At 45.1% G+C, this 19,927-nt stretch overlaps 1 protein-coding gene across 3 annotated transcripts in view; it reads right to left on the reverse strand.

Annotated features, from left to right (window-relative positions):
* The window catches only part of LOC122927687 (very long-chain acyl-CoA synthetase-like), a 173,683-nt gene that overhangs the window by 24,094 nt on the left and 129,662 nt on the right, over positions 1 to 19,927 (reverse strand). For all 3 annotated transcript variants that reach the window (XM_044279774.1, XM_044279773.1, XM_044279775.1), the window contains one exon: positions 2,741 to 2,950. In XM_044279774.1, the coding sequence (XP_044135709.1) occupies positions 2,741 to 2,950 (210 nt within the window). The remainder of the gene's footprint in view (positions 1 to 2,740; positions 2,951 to 19,927) is intronic.

The following is a 19,927-nucleotide window of genomic DNA, read 5'->3' on the forward strand; positions in this document are numbered from 1 at the left end:
CCACTGGTAAATGGTTTACTGACCATGGTATTACTGTGCTCAATTGGCCTATCAACTCTCCTCACCTGAACCCCATAGAGAATCTGTGGGATATTGGGAAGAGAAAGTTGAGAGACGCAAGACCCAACACTCTGGATGAGCTTAAGGCCGCTATCGAAGCATCCTGGGCCTCCATAACACCTCAGCAGTGCCACAGGCTGATTGCCTCCATGCCACGCCGCATTGAAGCAGTCATTTCTGCAAAATGATTCCCGACCAAGTATTGAGTGCATAACTGAACATAATTATTTGAAGGTTGACTTTTTTTGTATTAAAAACACTTTTATTTTATTAGTCGGATGAAATATGCTAATTGTTTGAGATAGGAATTTTGGGTTTTCATGAGCTGTATGCCAAAATCATCAATATTAAAACAATAAAAGGCTTGAACTACTTCAGTTGTGTGTAATGAATCTAAAATATATGAAAGTCTAATGTTTATCAGGACATTACAGAAAATAATGAACTTTATCACAATATGCTAATTTTTTTAGAAGGACCTGTAAATGATGGTCCAACTGAGGTGTGTTTGGGGTCATTGTCCTGTTGAAAAATAAATGATGGTCCAACTAAACGCAAACCAGATGGAATAGCATGCCGCTGCAAGATGCTGTGGTAGCCATGCTGGTTCAGTATGCCTTCAATTTTGAATAAATCCCCAACAATGTCACCAGCAAAGCACCCCCACACCATCACACCTCCTCCTCCATGCTTCACGGTGGGAACCAGGCATGTAGAGTCCATCCGTTCACCTTTTCTGCGTCGCACAAAGACACAGTGGTTGGAACCAAAGATCTCAAATTTGGACTCATCAGACCAAAGCACAGATTTCCACTGGTCTAATGTCCATTCCTTGTGTTCTTTAGCCCAAACAAGTCTCTTCTGCTTGTTGCCTGTCCTTAGCAGTGGTTTCCTAGCAGATATTCTAACATGAAGGCCTGATTCACACAGTCTCCTCTTAACAGTTGTTCTAGAGATGTGTCTGCTGCTAGAACTCTGTGTGGCATTGACCTGGTCTCTAATCTGAGCTGCTGTAAACCTGCGATTTCTGAGGCTGGTGACTCAGATGAACTTATCCTCCACAGCAGAGGTGACTCTTCCTTTCCTGGGGCGGTCTGCATGTGAGCCAGTTTCTTTGTAGCGCTTGATGGTTTTTGTGACTGCACTTGGGGGCACTTTCAAAGTTTTCCCAATTTTTCAGACTGACGGACCTTCATTTCTTAAAGTAATGATGGTCACTAGTTTTTTTTACTTAGCTGCTTTTTTCTTGCCATAATACAAATTCTAACAGTCTATTCAGTAGGACTAGCTGTGTATCCACCTAACTTTTCCACAACGCAACTGATGGTCCCAACCCCATTTATAAGGCAAGAAATCCCACTTATTAAACCTGACAGGGCACACCGTGAAGTGAAAACCATTTCAGGTGACTACCTCTTGAAGCTCATCAAGAGAATGCCAAGAGTGTGCAAAGCAGTAATCAAAGCAAAAGGTGGCTACTTTGAAGAACCTAGAATATGACATATTTTAATTTGTTTCACACTATTTTTGTTATGTATATAATTCCACATGTGTTAATTCATAGTTTTGATGCCTTCAGTGTGAATCTACAATTTTCATAGTCATGAAAATAAAGACAACTCTTTGAATGAGAAAGTGTGTCCAAACTTTTGGTCTGTACTGTATATATATATATATATATATATATATATATATATTAGGAAGGCGCAGGGGTCCGGAAGGTACGTGTCACCGAGGTTCCTGGCCTCGGTGAGATAGGAACCGGTAATTTTGTGTGTCAGCGGCAGCTAGTGCTCACTGACACTGTTTTACTTAGTGTGACTGTAAAGCCGATCCGGGACGGTTCTTATTGGGAGCAGCCAAAGAGCAGGATGGGTGGCTGTTCCCCACGTTCCAGGCCAGTTTTTGGGCTGGGATTTAGAAACCCAGCCAGAAGCTTAGCTGGGTGTGGAATGATCCTCCAGGTGATAGTGGAGCTGTGGAAGGTCTGTGTTTGGGAGCTGAGGAGTTCCGCCATGCTGCAAGGCTGAGAGCCGCCTGCTGGGAGTCAGTAGCCCTAAAGCATTCTGTGAACTGCCAGGTGACATGTTTTGTTCTCTGGAGTCTTGCTGTGTGAATTAACACCAGGACCCTGCAAAGTATTGTTTTTATTTTCTGCCTTTTTGTGTGAATAAACACTGAACTTTTGCTTTTCAACCGTGGTCTTGCCTCTGTATTGCGTCCGCTTACCCTGCCTACCAGAGCAAATCCCTACAATATATATATATATATATATATATATATATATATATATATATATAAAAATATATATATATATATATATTATAAGGCTAAAAGAAAATAGGGGGATGACTCTGAAGGTGTAATTGTGTTCAGTTTCTTTCAAAATACCTTTTACATGAGGACATCAGCACTAAGCAGTGGTGTACCTACTATGGACTCACGTGTGGTCTGTGATGAAAAGCAGATCCGGATTGAACAACTGTAGCCATAGAGGTTACCGACAGCTATCAGTAAGGGAGAGATCACTGCATACACATTTATAATGAGGTTTTATAATATATATATATATATATATATATATATTCATATGTAATACGTTTCATCCACATATATTCCTAATGCAGTAGTAAAGTCATGAAAAGGCTAATTTATTCCTCTATAGAAGAAAGTGACTTACCTGTAGTCCCAGATGTATAAATATATAGAGTTGGAGTATTTTCTTTAATGCCCACTCTATAAGATTCAGGAATGGGGTCTTCTGAAGCAGCTTCTATTTTGTCAAGTAAACTTTGAACACCTTCCGTGGGTGATTCTCCGCTCAAGTAAAAGACCAGTACCCCATCTTTTATCAATTCAGGCAGCACTTCCTCCACAGCAGCCTTCAATTCTTCAAAAAAATAAAAAAAATAATGTAATATTCCATATTTTCTTTCTTTCCATTCTGGACTGCCATCAGCTTTTACAATGATCTAGTAAAAATAATAGATTATAGAAAGACACAGCCATCCAGACTGGAATGTCATTCAGTTAAATTAGTAAATTCATGAACTGTTACAAGATAAAGGAGTTTCCAGGGCTTCAGATCTTGATGACCTGTGGGTTTGAATGGAAGCTGAGCACACTGGCACGGCCACTACACAAAGAATGGAGCTGATTGGTGAGAGTGTCAGGTGACGGACCCCCACCAATCTGATACTGAAGAACTCTCCTAAGTTTAGGTCATTAATGTTTGTAGACAAAAAAATAAATAAAACCTTTAAGCTGACCATAAATATTAACTAACTATCAGCCAATCAGCTATCTCTCCTAATCCCACCCATACACATTGATGCTTCGCTGAGAACACATGTGTACGAGGGGATTAGCAAAGGTAACCAATCAGCCGACAGTTATCGCATCTTCATGGGCAGCTTAACTCTTGTGTTGTAATTGTTTATGGTGAAATCCTGCAGGCCTGAGGCCTCATGTACACGGCCGTGTTATGATCGTTTTTGTAATGGGCAACACAAGTCCTTTTTTAGAACCAATTAAAGTTTATGGGACTATTCACATAGCTGTTTTTTTTTTAGCAGCCAGTGAATAGCAACCTTCAAAAAATAAGGCATATCCTATTTTGTCTGTTTTCACGGTCTGACGGTCCATTTGTAATGGCTATTTAGACAAGGGTGCACCCATTTAACCCGTAGAAGTCCTGCGCCGTACATGTACGGCACTGGTGGACGTGACTTAAGGGCAAGCGCTGTACATCTACGGCGGGCAGATCGGGCCCATTTTTTTTCACCTTTCATCACAAAAAGTGTAATACCAAGCGATCGAAAAGTAATATGCACCCTAAAATAGTACCAATCAAACCATCATCTCATCCCGAAAAAAGGAGCCCCTACATAAGACAGTCACCCAAAAAATAAACTATGGCTTTCAGAATATGGGGACACTAAAAAAATATTTTTTTTCAAAAATGCTTTATTATGTAAAACTGAAACAAACAACCCAAATTTTTTTCATATTTGGTAATGTTGCATCTGTAACAACCTGCTCTATAAAAATACCACATGATCTAACCTGTTAGATGAACATTGTAAAAAACTAAAATTAAAACGGTGCCAAAATCAGGGGGTTGTCTAATGTGACATGGCAACTTAAAATTATCCCAGTGAAATCTGCCGTTCCAAAACCCATATGGCGTTCCTTTCCTTCTGCGCCCTGTCATGTGCACGTACAGCAGTTTACGATCACAAATGTTTTTTTTTTTTTTTTTGTAAATTACAGAATCCGTGTAATAAATATTGAGTTTTGTTTAGATGTTAACCCATGCTTTGTTACCGGAAAAAAAAATGATTAAAATGGGGGTATGGCTTGGCCGTGAGCGAGAATTGCAGCATAAGCACAGAGCTCCGGCAAAGACACAGCTTTTAAAAGCTAATTCTAGGCATTTAAGCTTCCTTCATCAACAAATATCTCAGTCCCAAAGTAAACTTCTATTTTGAAGTAGACAAAGACAGAAGAGATGCCGCAAGCACTCGAGGTATGGACTCACCCAGATCATCACAATTCTCACTTCATGAGAGCCAGGCAGACCGGGAAGCTGTCATGGATCATGGTACAGTGCCTCTTTTGTTACCTGAAAGAGTGGTAGGCCCCCATGTAAGCCCTGAGACCCCCCTCCATGAGAGATGGAGGATCAGCCACTTGGCGGGAACCAAGTAAACGCATCAGTGCCATCTTGGGCGTCCCTCTCCACGAGCCCTGTGAAGCAAAGGCAGCGCATGCAGGCAGAGGAACACAACCGAGAGGTAAGCGGCTCTCCTAGGCTTGATATACAAAGACAAATACCACTATCTGATTGCTTTGCTTCTATTTACACATCAGATGCTCCTGCCTCCGGCTCTTTACTTAAAGAACTGTTGTTAGCATTCAGCCATTCCCTTCAGCATGGCATTACTCAACTAATATCCCCTCTGCAATCAACTGTTGCTGACCTAGATCTCTGAGTGACCCATATAGAAACTAAAATGGGAGAATTTTCAGGCTCTCACAATCAACCTATTGACACTCACCAGGCCTTAGAAGATGGAGTTACATCATTGAGAGCCAAAGTAGTGGACTTGGAGGATCGCTCTCGCAGAAATAATATAAAGTTCAGGGGCATCCCCGAAAAAGTTACCCAACAAGAACTGACCCCTTACTTGCAAAAATTACTCCTGCTTGTATTGCCTGGCAGTACTCCTTTGGACCTTACTCTCGACAGGGCGCATAGGGTAGCTCGCCAGAAACGTGTACCATAAACTACGCCCCAGAATGTCTTAGCAAGAGTGCATTATTACCATGTCAAAGAATGAGCCATGAACGCAGCCCGCAAGATCAAAGATCTTACTGCTCCCTACCAATCTATCAAGATCTTCGCGATCTCTCAGCAACCACTCTAAAACTAAGAAAACAACTTCTACCAATAACTGCCACGCTGCGGGAGCATAATATGGATCCCCTATTTCTGGGCATTCCCTGTGAAAATCATTATCACTTGCGATAATACCACATTTGTCTCGTTACCACCTGTTCCGCCAACCAAAGTGAGATCAGAGTGGAAGAGGTCGTCATCTAAATGAAGTTCTTCAAGATGAGTAGAAACCTGGTCACCTTGAGAAATATATAGTTATGCTGTTGTCGGTGCTGGACTGCGTTTGTGTTACTTTTTCCTTTTTTGATTGCCAGTTTCAAATCGCCCACCTGTCACATAGTGTCTTCCTTGCAGAAGACACCCACTGTTATGTTCCACCCAACACGTGAAACCTACTGCACTGTTTACACATTGATTTATATTGGTTATATGTTTTTTATTTTATTTTCTTTAAGACTCAATCCCCTCCTCTCTTCCAGACGTGATTTCTGACTCATATGGACGACCCTCTCGGTCTCTCTGACATCCCTCTTCGCAACACTTCTTTACAGTGTTACCTATACAGTACAGCTATTGGAATTTAAAAATGGTGATTAAGATAACCTCTTTCAACGTTAAGGGACTTAATAGCCCTTACAAACGTAATGTGGAAATTGGGGCTATCTTTGAAATCAGATAAATTCTGTGCACAGGAAACACACATTACACAACGAGACGCACGCAGACTTAAGCACCCTTCATACTCACAGATATACCAAGCACATTATGAGAAAAAAACAAAGGGGAGTACTACTAGCCATTAGGAACACCTTAACGTTCTCCCAGATTTCCCTTTCCACCAACCCCAGAGGGAGATATATTATACAACGTCAAATACACACTGGTTACATTATATGCCCCAACCCGTAGAAAAGTGCACTTTCTTAATCAGGTGTTTCAAAAAGTAAATAAGGTCAAACAGGGAAACATGATAATTTGTGGGGACTTTAATACAATCCCAGACGCAACATGGGATACTACCTCTACATCCCACTAGTGCACTGATACACTGGCGCAATTAATCCACAGACAACAAGTATATGATATCTGGCATATACAGCATGGATCTGAAAAGGACTTCACTTTTCACTCACATCCTTACCTACTCTAGGATATATATGTTTCTAGTTGGCGGGTCTCTGCTTCAAAGCCTTTCCTCTTCTACAATTAAAACAATTACGTGGTCTGACCATGCTGCTATCACTATGCCCATTACCGAAACCCACTCTCACCATGCTAATGCCTTTTTGATGGCACACACTTCCTCTAAAGAGGAACTCTACAAAGCTGTGACAGAATATTTCCAACTGAATTCTGGCACGGTATCTAAACACTCTGGAATGCCCACAAGGCATTTATTCGGGTGTATTTATTAAATTGGGGCACCAAGCAAAAAGAGAGAGGGAGAGGCGATTTACAGAGACATACCATAAACTCCAAACCATTAAAGGGACAACGTTAAGGGACCTAATAGCTCTTGCAAACATAATGTAGAAAGAGGCGCTATCTTTGAAATCAGACATATTCTGTGCACAGGAAACACACATTACACAACAAGACACACACAGACTTAAGCACCCTCAATACTCAGATATACCAAGCACATTATGAGAAAAAACAAAGGGGAGTCCTACTAGCAGTTAGGAACACCGTAGCCTTGTCCCTAATTTCCCTTACCACCAACCCCAGAGGGAGATATATCATACAGATTCTGGTTAGTGTGCTCAGTCTGCCCGTTCAACTGAGGATGAGAGGCTGAAGAGAAGGACAATTGGACCCCTAGACAAGTACAGAACGTCTTCCATAATCTGGAAACAAATTGAGTCCCTCTATCAGATACCACATCAGAGGGAATGCCGTGTAGTTTCACGATGTTATCGAAAAACACTTGAGTGAGAGTTTTGGCATTAGGTAAACCTGATAATGGTATATAGTGCGCCATCTTGCTAAAGCGGACAACAACCACCAGAATCACAGTTTTCCCAGGAAAATTTGGCAAATCTGTGATAAAGTCCATGGACAAATGAGTTCAGGGTCGGGATGGGATAGACAAGGGAAGAGAAGATCCTGAAGGCCGAGTATGAGCAATCTTAGCACGCGCACAAGTCTCACAAGCTGCCACATAGCACTCAACACATTTACGTAACCCTGGCCACCAGAATCTTTGAGAAATTAGATCCACAGTGGATCTGCTCCCAGAGTTTCCCGTAAGAACTGTATCGTGATGTTCCTTAAACACTTTTTGTGTCGTAGTTCTGAAGGGACAAACAACTTCCCTGAAGGACAGGAATCGGGTGTCTCTCCCTGGGCCTCAAACACCTCTGCCTCAAGTTCAGGATAAAGGGTGGATCCAACCACCCCATCAGCCAATATCGGAGCAGGATCCTCCGCATTCGCCTTGATGATAAGTGACAATGAAATTAAATCTAGTAAAAAACAACGACCATCTAGCCTGCCTTGGGTTCAGACATTTAGCCGACTGTAGGTAGGCCAGATTTTTGTGATCAGTAACTGCCGTAACGAGATGAATCGCTCCTTCCAACCAATGACGGCACTCTTCAAAAGACAATTTAATGGCCAACAACTCTCTATTACCTACATCATAATTACTTTCAGCAGAAGAGAGTTTTTAGAGAAAAAAGCACAAGGGCACCATTTGCTAGAAGAAGAACCCTGCGACAAAACTGCTCCAACCTCTACCTCTGATGTGTCAACTTCCACAATAAATGGTTGTGACACATCCGGTTGCACCAGAATAGGAGCAGAAGCAAAACATTCCTTTATTGCTGAAAAAGCATACAATGCTTGTTCAGACTAGACTGATAAAATCTGTGCCTTTCTTAGTCATATCAGTTAATGGTTTAACAACAGTTGAGTAATTCAAGATAAATTTACGGTAGTAATTGGTGAACCCCAAAAATCGCATGAGTGCCTTCAGATCTTCGGGGTGGATCCCAGTCCAGCACAGCACTGACTTTTTCCGGATCCATAAGAAAACCCGAAGATGAGAGTAGGTACCCCAGGAATTGCACTTCAGAGACCGCAAATATACACTCCATTTTGGCATACAATTTATTCTTTCTTAGGATCTGTAAGACCTGTCTCACATGATCCTTATGCTTCTCCATATCAGGGGAATACATTAAAATATCATCCAGATAAACCACCACAAACCTGCCCACCAGATGATGAAAGATGTCATTGATGAAGTGTTGAAAAACCACAGGAGCATTGGACAAACCAAAAGGCATGACCATATTCTCAAAATGACCCTCAGGAGTATCAAAGGCCGTTTTCCATTCGTCCCCTTTCTTGACTGTTATCAGATTATATGCCTCCCTCAAATCCAACTTAGGGAACACCTTGGCACCGACAATCTGATTGAATAAATCTGGGATCAAAGTAAGGGGATACTTAAGCTCACAGAAGTCCAAACATGGCCTTTTTTTAACAAAGAAGAACCCCACCGCCATTGGTGATTTGGATGGTCTAATATGACCTTTAGCCAAACTCTTGGTGATATACTCTCACGTGGCTACTCTTTCGGGTTCAGAAAGATTATACAACTGAGACTTTGGCAATCTAGCTCTGGGAATAAGGTTGACGGGGCAATCATACTCCCGATGAGGAGGCAACTCCTGGTCTCCACCCTTAGAGAATACATCAGAAAAATCCGAAAGGAAAGGAGGTAACACATTTTAGTAGTTACAACAGAAAGCGACGTGCTAAGACAGTTGTCAGAAATCACTCCAATCGAGAATCTGTCTCGCTTGCCAATTGATAGTAGGGTTATGTTTGGTTAACCATAGTAAACCTAACACCTGAGGAGCAGGCAAACCCTCCAGCACAAAACATGAAATAGATTAAATATGAGAATCTCCCACCTTTAGGTGAATGTCCTGCACCATTTGAGACAGACACTTTTGAGAGAGAGGGGCGGAATCAATCGCAAACACTGAAATATTTTTGTCTAATGCGCTTGTTGTCAAACCATGCATAAGGACAAACTGTCCATCCACTAAGTTAACCCCTGCCCCACTGTCAATAAATACTTCCATTTCCACAGTTTTGGAATCTAGCGCCACCTTGGCAGGCAAAAGAAATTGGGTACTACCGGTAAAAGAGAAAAGTACTTTATCAACTTCCCCATCCACACTACCAAGAGTGAGAAGAGGACAAGACATATTAGGACTTTTTTTTTCCCTTTTCACTTTGATGTTTAACACAAGGACATATGTTAACAAAATGTCCTTGACCACAGAAAAAGCAAAGTCTTCTCTTAACCCTAAAGTTTTTATCACCTGGTCCAGGTGTGACCTGACCCAATTGCATTGGCTCATCACCAGACACGAGCTTGAGTGTCTCTTTACCCAGAGAGTCAGAAGAAACCGCTTCCCTGTATGATAAGACGTCCCGAGCGAGAGGAACTTTAGATCTCTCCCTCAGGCGTCTATCAATATGCACCGCCAGAGACATGGCCGCCTCCAATGACTCTGGATTTGCGTGAAATGCCAAGGCGTCCTTCAGGTTCTCAGGCAGTCCTTAACAAAATTGACTACGGAGAGCTGGGTCATTCCACTCCGTATCAGTTGCCCACCTCCTAAATTCAGAGCAATAAGACTCAGCTGAACGCTCTACCTGCCGCAAGCAACGCAACTTAGATTCGGCCAGGGAAACCCGATCTGGGTCATCGTAGATAAGTCCCAGAGCTCTGAAAAATTAATCTACTGACCGGAGGGATTGTGAACCAGTCGGCAAAGAGAAAGCCCAAGACTAAGGAGAACCTTTCAGCAACGAAATAATAATGCCCACTCTCTGACTCTAGTCCCCAGAAGAGCTAGGACGCAGTCTGAAATATAATTTGCACGATTCCCTGAACCGAACAAAGTTGTCACTTCCCCCAGCAAACCTATCCGGGAGAGCTACCTTCGGTTCAGGGCAGACTGGTTCCCGCTGCCGGAACCCACCGCCTGTGGCTTCTCAAACTGTGCAACGGCCGTGTGGAGGTCAGCCACCTTCAAAGACAGCCCCTGCATACGATCGACCAGTGCAGAAACAGTATCCATAGCTGTTAGGCGGTTGATAATGTCACAGGTTAAGGGGAAGGGAAAACATCAAATACACACCACAACGAATAGACAACAATCTAGGCGCTAGTATGAGCAGATCCTGATGGTGGAAATACTAATACACCGGATACCTAAAGCCCTGCTAAAACTGACGAGCCCTAGGATAGGTAGCAAGGGATGAGACAGTTGGTTGCTTCCAGAATAAAGGAACCTGCATCTCCCGAGGCCTAGAAATGACACACTCCAGATAATAAGAAACAGCGAAGGCAACAAGTACTTAGCTTAGAGATGTATGGAGAAGCAGGAGATCCAAGACAAACCAGCATAAGCAACTCCAAGCCGAAACTATCAACCGCATGGTCTAAATAGAGCCTCATCACTGATAACGAGCGGCACCTGAGGAGAGGTGAGATCTTGCCAAACAACATACACAGAGGAAAACAAAGAGACCAGTTAGATAGCCTCACGTGCAGCAAGTCTATCTGATCTTCTCACCTCTCTCACAGGAGGGACCGTGACACCTACCTATTCTACCACCTCAGAGCTTCTTTCAAAAAGTTGCCCAGTTACTAAACAATTATACTTGGTAATCTACAAAAATGCAGAATAGCTGCCCAAATACTACAAAAACAAACATAGTGGGGGCATAGGAATGACATATATATATCTGATTACTTTTTGGCCACTCAAGTGTCACAAATGAGGAAATGGTGGGACGGGGATACCTCCCTCAGCTGGGTGTAAATGGAACAGTCCGCTATACCATCAGGCTCTCTGAAATCCCTCTTGATAGTATCCCTCTCCACACACTTCCAGACTCCCAAAAATATACCCGTCATGGTTAGTTTAAAAACTGGAAACAGTTTCATATGAGAACATCCAGAACTACTCTCAACCTTGCCCAATGGGCTCCATTGAGAGCTTTAGAGTTTTTTGTCCCCCATTTGGACTTGCATGCCTGGGAGGCAAAGGGATTGGACTCTGTCTTCTCGCTTTTTCAAAGGGAAACACTCAAGCCTTACATATCACTCATGCAGACGTATGACATCTCTAAACATGACTTCTTCAAATTAGATATTTACTAAGTGGGTCTGATCCCTTCTCCTTCTCAGCATGCGCCAAACTATTCTAGATGTGGAAAAACCACCCAGATACGATAACAGGTCTTAGACCTCTATCTTGGGCGAGAAAGGCAGACTTCGAAAGACATCTTCCCTGCTGTTTTAGGAGTTGGATCTCAAAGCCACCTTTTCAGAACCACAATGACGCAAAGCATTTATACACATCTCGAAATACTTTAGGTGCACGATGCACTACGAATCAGCAATTTAAACCATCCTGCGAACGCACCACCCTCCAGAAAGATTACAACATATGTTTCCGGGGGTATCTGCTGAGCGTTGGAGAGGCTACGGGGGTCGAGAGACTCTTTTCCACATTTTGTGGGGTAGTCCACACCTCACTCAACCATGTCCAGATGTTTTTTCTTTGATATATAAAATCTCTAGAAATAATTTTTCTCCCTCCCCGTCAATGGCACTTTTATTCATAGGCTTAGATGATATACTACTGCAAGGGAGAATAATCAGTGCACACATCTGTCTTGCTGCCAAATTGGCAATAGCCCATCACTGGAAATCACCTGTTATACTTTGTATGGCAGAGATCATGTCAAGGATTGACAAGATATACACTTATGAAAGGATTATGGCCCTGAAAAATCACTGCATAGGCAAATTTGAGAAATACTGGGCAACCTGGATAACAGAGAGCCGGATTTCTTTCACCTGAGTCATAAGTCAGGTGGTCGGGTGTGCCTGGAGGAAGACTGAGAGGAGGATTAAAAAACCTGATGGTAATAGTAAGACAAGGTATTGTTATAAGTCCATCTAATTTTCATATTTACAGTATCCGTATTTTGTGTATATATATATATAAATATATATATATATATATATATATATATATATATATATATATGACGAGGCTTGAGTCCTATTGTTCGATTTTTTTTTTTTATTTTTTTTTTTTCGTTATACAGGTACTTTCATTTTCTTTTCCTTTTCCTTTGACATACAAATTTTAAACCAGAGACAGACTGTCTGTTTTAAAAGCATAGAAGTTGAAATTTGGAAAGTTGCTAATTTTTCCAATTTTTGGGTAAATTTGGGATTTAAAAAAAAATTCAGGACAAATATTGACTGAAATTTACCACTATCATGAAGTACAATTTGTCATGAGTAAACAGTCTCAGAATAACTTGGATAAGTAAAAGCGTTCCAAAGTTATTACCACATAAAGTGACAAATGTCAAATCTCCCAAAAACGGCCTGGTCCTTAAGGTCAAATATGGCAGGGTCCTGAAAGGGTTAACTGCCTTTTAGGGGTTAAAATAATGGAAAAAAACAACTATTTTCACCTCAACAACGTGCATGTGTGGGGATAATTGCTCTTCACTGGGAGCACCAGGTCCTGCTGTCTCCAGTGAAGAGCAAGTGTCCCCATGTGTTTGCTAGTGGGTAAGATGAGTATTTTTATACTACTGGAGGTGGGGGGCTATATATATATTTGTGGTCAAGGCTCCGGGGGGAACGCTGGGCAAAGGTAGAGAAACTGGACACAGTTAAACCTAACTTGGCTAGTGGTGTGCCTTTAGCCATGTAACGCGGGTAAGCCAGAAAAGGGGGCTAACCCAGGGAGTCTGAGCTTGGAGCGAGACTGGAAATGAGGGAGGGTAGGGTGGGGCACCACGCGATGCCGACACCTTGGGGAGGCCGTGCGGCCGGCTAAGTACCCTATGCCCCTCCCACAAATGCAGGCTGGAAATCCAGCCTGCTGTACTTGTGGTCAAGGCTCCGGGGGGAGCGCTGGGCGAAGGTAGAGAAACTGCTAGTGGTGTGCCTTTAGCCATGTAACGCGGGTAAGCCAGAAAAGGGGGCAAAACATGAATTTAGGCCGTTTATTGATTGAGAAATTACAGAACCAAACTGGGATTGCTACTGTCCCATCTTTCGTATGACGTGAGCAGGGACGCCGTGTTTGGAAGCTGCAGACGCGGCCCCGATTCGGAAAGAATGCCCGGATATGGAGGCAGCGTGAAACCCTAGACCCGAAGCTATGGAGCGAATGTGTCTGATGAACTGCGCAGAAGTCAGTGAGGGCACGGGAAAAGGCAGTTAGGGGCTGGCAGGAGTTCTGTCACGGAGAGTGGAGAGCAGTTGGTTGAACACTGTCACTGGGCACCAAGGATTGAATGAATTGAAGTACTCGATCTGTACCGGTGGACCGACTTGGGAGGTTTTAGAGGAAGGTAGAAAGAAGATGAAGTGGTCTAGACTACGGTGGAGCTGACTGACTGCTGGCCCTAAGTTCTGGGCTGAGGTGCAGCAGAACTCCCCAGGCCTGAGGAACCCGTAGAAGCTGAGGTAGAGGGCAGCTTTGAGGATCAAAATTTTGAATGGGCCAAAAGGACTACCATCTAGGGTGGCAGAAATTTTTTGAAATAAATCCCCTGTAACCGGTTGTCTGGTGGGAGTGGATGGAGAAGAGAGCTTCTGGATGCCTCTCAAGACTGCCTTGATCGCCTGGGAGGAAAAGAAGGAGGTATGACTGGGATGACTGATCATGTGGTGGTGCTGGATGCCCGCTAGGTAAAGTCTGATGGTGTTGTGGGATAACCGGAGCTCCTTGTGGCAGTATGCCAGGAAGGCCAGGACGAAGGAGACTTTGTCCCTGTCCCCCCTGGGGTGAAGGCGTGAAAAGCGTCTGAAGGTGTTCCACCCCGTTAGATAGTTCCGGGCAGAATTAGCCGAGAGCGACTTGCGGATGAGACAGTGGGCTGCGGAAATGTACTTATCTAGTCCATGATCAGGGCTTCGAACCCTGGAGGGTTGAAAAAACAAATTAAAGTTTAAACGGGACAGGGCATCGGCTGTGGTGTTTTTCTTGCCCTCTATGTGCCTGCAGGTGACACAGAAGTTGTATTGTAAAGACAGCCAGGTGAGCTTGCGAACTAGACGCATGACCTTTGGGGGAGCTGGACCTACCCCTGGCGAGGATGTCGACAACTGCTTGGTTGTCTGTCATGAAGCATACTGGCCTGTTACTCCATGACTGCCCCCAGACAAGAACAGCTGCTACGATGGGGTATACTTCGAGCAGGGGAGAGGACTTGGCGGCCTCCTGGTCTGAAGAGACCTGCGTGGGCCAAGGATCCGCAAACCATTGGTCCCCGCAGATGGCCCCGAAACCGAGGGAAGCAGCAGCATCGGAAAACACCAAGGGGGAGGCATCGTTCCACTGGGGAACAAAGAGGGAGATGCCGTTCCAGCTGGACAAAAAAATTGACCACATGGCCAGATCCGCCAACGCATCGCGTCCGAGGTGGATGAGGGCATGCTGATCTGAGGCTGTTGGGAGGAGGTTGAGTAGGCCGGAGGTGAACGATCGGCCCTGGGGCATGATCCTGGCAGCAAAGTTGAAGGACCCCAACAATGATTGGAGCGCCAACTTTGACACCGTGCGGGTACCCACGAGCCTGGCCACTGAGTCCTTTAGTCTGATTAATTTGTCCAGGGGAAGGCTGGCCTCCATTTTGACGGTGTTCAGAGTGATACCTAGAAAGGCGACAGGACACGAAGAGAACCTGAACGTATCAGGCGAAGGGACACGAAGAGAACCTGAACGTATCAGGCGAAGGGACACGAAGAGAACCTGAACGTATCAGGCGACAGGACACGAAGAGAACCTGAACGTATCAGGTGACAGGACACGAAGAGAACCTGAACGTATCAGTTGACAGGACACAAAGAGAACCTGAACGTATCAGGTGACAGGACACGAAGAGAACCTGAACGTATCAGTGTAACACAGGAAATGAAGACAACCTGAACGCACTTGGAAGGGCAAACCATGGCGGGGCAGGCAATAGAATGCAAGGAAAACCTGAGCATGTGACAGAGCTGGACGTGATTTTTTTTTGCAAGTCTTGCTGATGAGACACAGCATGGTAAATGGGGGGCTCTCCACTGGCCGGACCCGGCGATCCGTGGGCTGGACTGGGGGGGGCCTTGGTGTGGAAGGGGGAACCTGGCGTTTGAGGATGCTGCGACTCATGGTGGACTGTGACCTCTTGAACGTGGCCCTGAATGGGGCCCGGATGCAGGTCATTCAGAAAACTGGGAGCATGAAACAGGCCAGGGAGGGGGGGCCTGGTGCGGAGGGAGCGTGGTGAACGGGAACGAACGGGGAGAAAACGTGAGGCTGGCGGCGGCCACCCGGACCTGCCGACGAGTGACGGGGCCAAACCAGGTATTGGCGGGTGAGTGGCGGTATTACTTGACCTCCCCTTAGGACCCAGATGTGGACCAACACCCCAGAAGCAGAGCCCGGCTGCATACCCCCGCACAAGCGGAAGAGCGTCACTCAGGGGATGCATCCGGGCTCCCAGCAAGGAGATCCCGGGTGTCAGATCACAGCCAGCCCCCGAGGAAGGTGAAAGGAGAAGCGGGGGTTAATTCCTGGCATGCAGAGGATTGCAGACCTCCTAACACATATCCCAGAGACCAGACCCCTCATGCCACAGCGAGAAGAGCAATGAGGAGACTGACCCTGAGAAAGGTGCAGGAGCAGGGAACTGATGATCAGTGGATAACAACTGGGTGTCCCTGGCCTTGCATGTAGCAGACAAGGCAGCGGAGCAGCCATGTGCAATTTTAGAAGGACCTCCTGACACATGTATTGCGGCGGAAATGTAGTCGTGACTGGAAGATGGCGTGGAGCACGCGGCTGGCGGCGGCCGTGCATGACACCCGACCTGGCTGAAAACGAAGGCACCGTGCCCACTCACCAATGCTGCAGAGGAGATCGATGGAGCAGAGGAGATGGGGTCGCCGCTACACCGCTGACGCTGGGGAAGCTGGAACCGGAAGTCGCGCAGGAATGAAGTCACCACCACGCGATGCCGACACCTTGGGGAGGCCGTGCGGCCGGCTAAGTACCCTATGCCCCTCACACAAATGCAGGCAGGTGATTATAAAGATTATTTTCACGGTTTACAATGCGCACAGGGATAATACTTATATGAATTGGAAACTTATTTCAAGACCTAGGAGGGCATAGAAAGATCTAATTATGCTCAGAAGGCCTGACAGTGTCCCTTTAAGCACCTGCCCTTAAAAATGTCTGTGCATGTCCCTGTATATATATATATATATATATATATATAAATATAAATATATATATACACACACATACACATACACACACTCAGTGGCGACTCTAGGAACAATATATAGGGGGGGCACAAAGATACCACAGTCAAAAATGGGGGGGCAAAAACAAAATAAGATTACAAAATACGAGAGAGTTGCGGTCTGCAGGGATACAGTTATAATAAAACAATTTACTTACAAAAGAAGCTATTCAGTCGTCTGCTGTGCTGTCCTCTGCTTGCTTCCACGGATTCTTTCCCCTTCTTTCTGTCTCTCGTCAGTGCACAGGCGCACTGTTATGGTGGATCTGTGGAAGACACACTGTTATGGGGGATCTGTGGATGACACATTATGCCTCTCATTAGCCCTCATTATGCCTCTCATCACTCCCATATCAGCCCCCATATAAGCCCTTATGCCTCATTAGCCCCCATTATTCTTCTTATTAGCCCCATTGGCCCCCATTATGCCTCATTAGCCCACATTATGCCTCTAATTAGCCCCCATTATGCCTCTTATTAGCCCCCATATGCCTCCAATTAGCTCCATATGCCTCCAATTAGCCCCCATATGCCTTCAATTAGCCCCCATATGCCTCCTATTAGCCCCCATATGCCTCCTATTAGCCCCCATATGCCTCCTATTAGCCCCCAATTAGCCCCCATATGCCTCCAATTAACCCCATATGCCTCCAATTAGCCCCATAGACCCCATATGCCTCCAATTAGCCCCCATATGCCTCCAATTAGCCCCCATATGCCTCCAATTAGCCCCCAATTAGCCCCCATATGCCTCCTATTAGCCCCCAATTAGCCCCTATATGCCTCCAATTAGCCCCTATATGCCTCCAATTAGCCCCCATATGCCTCCTATTAGCCCCCATATGCCTCCTATTAGCCCCCATATGCCTCCTATTAGCCCCATAGACCCCATATGCCTCCAATTAGCCCCCATATGCCTCCAATTAGCCCCCATATGCCTCCTATTAGCCCCCAATTAGCCCCCATATGCCTCAAATTAACCCCATATGCCTCCAATTAGCCCCATAGACCCCATATGCCTCCAATTAGCCCCATATGCCTCCAATTAGCCCCCATATGCCTCCAATTAGCCCCCATATGCCTCCAATTAGCCCCCAATTAGCCCCCATATGCCTCCAATTAGCCCCATAGACCCCATATGCCTCCAATTAGCCCCCATATGCCTCCAATTAGCCCCCATATGCCTCCAATTAGCCCCCATATGCCTCCAATTAGCCCCCATATGCCTCCTATTAGCCCCATATGCCTATTAGCCCCATATGCCTATTAGCCCCCATATGCCTCCAATTAGCCCCATATGCCTCCTATTAGCCCCATATGCCTCCTATTAGCCCCATATGCCTCCTATTAGCCCCCAAATATGCCTCCAATTAGCCCCCAAATATGCCTCCAAATGCCCCCATACATCTCCAATTAGCCCCCAAATATGCCTCCCATTAGCCCCCAAATATGCTTCCAATTAGCCCCATATGCCTCCTATTAGCCGCATATGCCTCCTATTAGCCCCCATAATGCCCCCAGCAGCCACATTTTTTATAAAATTAAAAAAAAAACACTTACCTCTCCTGCTCCTGGACGGACGCCGCCTGCCATTTTCTCCCTCCTCAGTCGACTGTGCGTGCTCTAAACTGGCGCGCACAGCGTGAGGTCACAGAGCGACCTCACGCTGTGCGCAGCCCTGCACAGCCGACAGCCGAGGACCAGGAAGTGGTGAGTACAGAGCGTTCACCACTTCCTGGTCCTTCTGTACTAATGAGCGCTTCCTTAATGGAAGCGCTCATTAGTATTCACTCGGGGGAATCAGCGGGGGGGGGGCACCTGGGGGGGCAAGGAACAACATAGGGGGGGCAATTGCCCCCCCTCACCCCCCTCTAGCGACGCCACTACACACACTATTCAGACATATATATATTGTGGATGCCATGGGGGCATTTATGCTTCTGGGGGCACTATTTAGGGCCATTTGCAATATTGAAAGCACCATTTGGGGTCTTTTATAGTACGGGGGGCACTATGGGGGGCCATAATATATAATGAGGGGATTAAAAAAAAAAAAAAAAAAAAAAAAGCATCAGTTTTTAATGGCCATTTTTAACTAATGCCAAACAGGTGCAAAATGCCATTAAAAACAGACAGCCAGAAAATGGATGCACAAACAGATGCAAAATGACCATGAAAAACTGACAGTGTGTCCATCTTTAATGGCCATTGTTAATGTACCCTTATGCCTCTCTCCCCGAACAGTTGGACAAGAGTCGGTAGGCTACCATATACTGTATATATCTAATATACATGGCCATCTTTGAAGATTTTTTATTTTAAGAACTGCTCTAGGATACAGTACCCAGCAGAACCAGGGGAGAAAAACTGTGTGCCATTCGTAAAAACTACTGGGTTCAAGTCAGTAAGAGTGCGCTATATGGACAGAGACATGATTGGGAGACTACTGTCATTTAGAGTCTGTGTGACCGCAGAAAACACAAATAATACATGAAAAGCATATTGAGCCTAACAGCTGGTCTAGGGAAGAATACCTCTGTACATATGGAATACAACACAAAAAAATATTTGAATGTCTTCATATGAAAACAGAGCCATATTGGGATTGTGCACTTTACTGTAATAGAGTCACTAACATGTGCTTTTAAAGGGCTTCTGTCAGCCCACTAAACCGTTTTTTTTTTTTTTTTTTTTGGTTAATATTAATCCCTACACTGCGAGCTCCCTATACATAAGCTAAATATTCATTTTTGTTCAGTAGATTTTGTTAAAAAATCAAGTTTTATAATATGTAAATTACCTTGCTACCAGCAAGTAGGGCGGCTACTTGCTGGTAGCAGCCGCATCCTCCTCTCATCATGACGCCCCCTCCGCTGTTTGATTGACAGGGCCAGGGAACGGGATCGTTCTCTGCGGGCCCTGTTTGAATTCAAAATATCGCGCCTGCGCCGTACCTGTTTTTAATCGGCGCAGGCGCACTGAGAGGCGGCCGCTCCATCCTCAATGCGCCTGCGCCGGGTGTAGATGTGACGTCATCGGCGTAGGCGCGATATTTTGAATTCAAACAGGGCCAGCAGAGAACGATCCCGTTCCCTGGCCCTGTCA

This window comes from Bufo gargarizans, chromosome 2 (genome assembly GCF_014858855.1).
Source record: "Bufo gargarizans isolate SCDJY-AF-19 chromosome 2, ASM1485885v1, whole genome shotgun sequence".
NCBI lineage: Eukaryota > Metazoa > Chordata > Amphibia > Anura > Bufonidae > Bufo > Bufo gargarizans.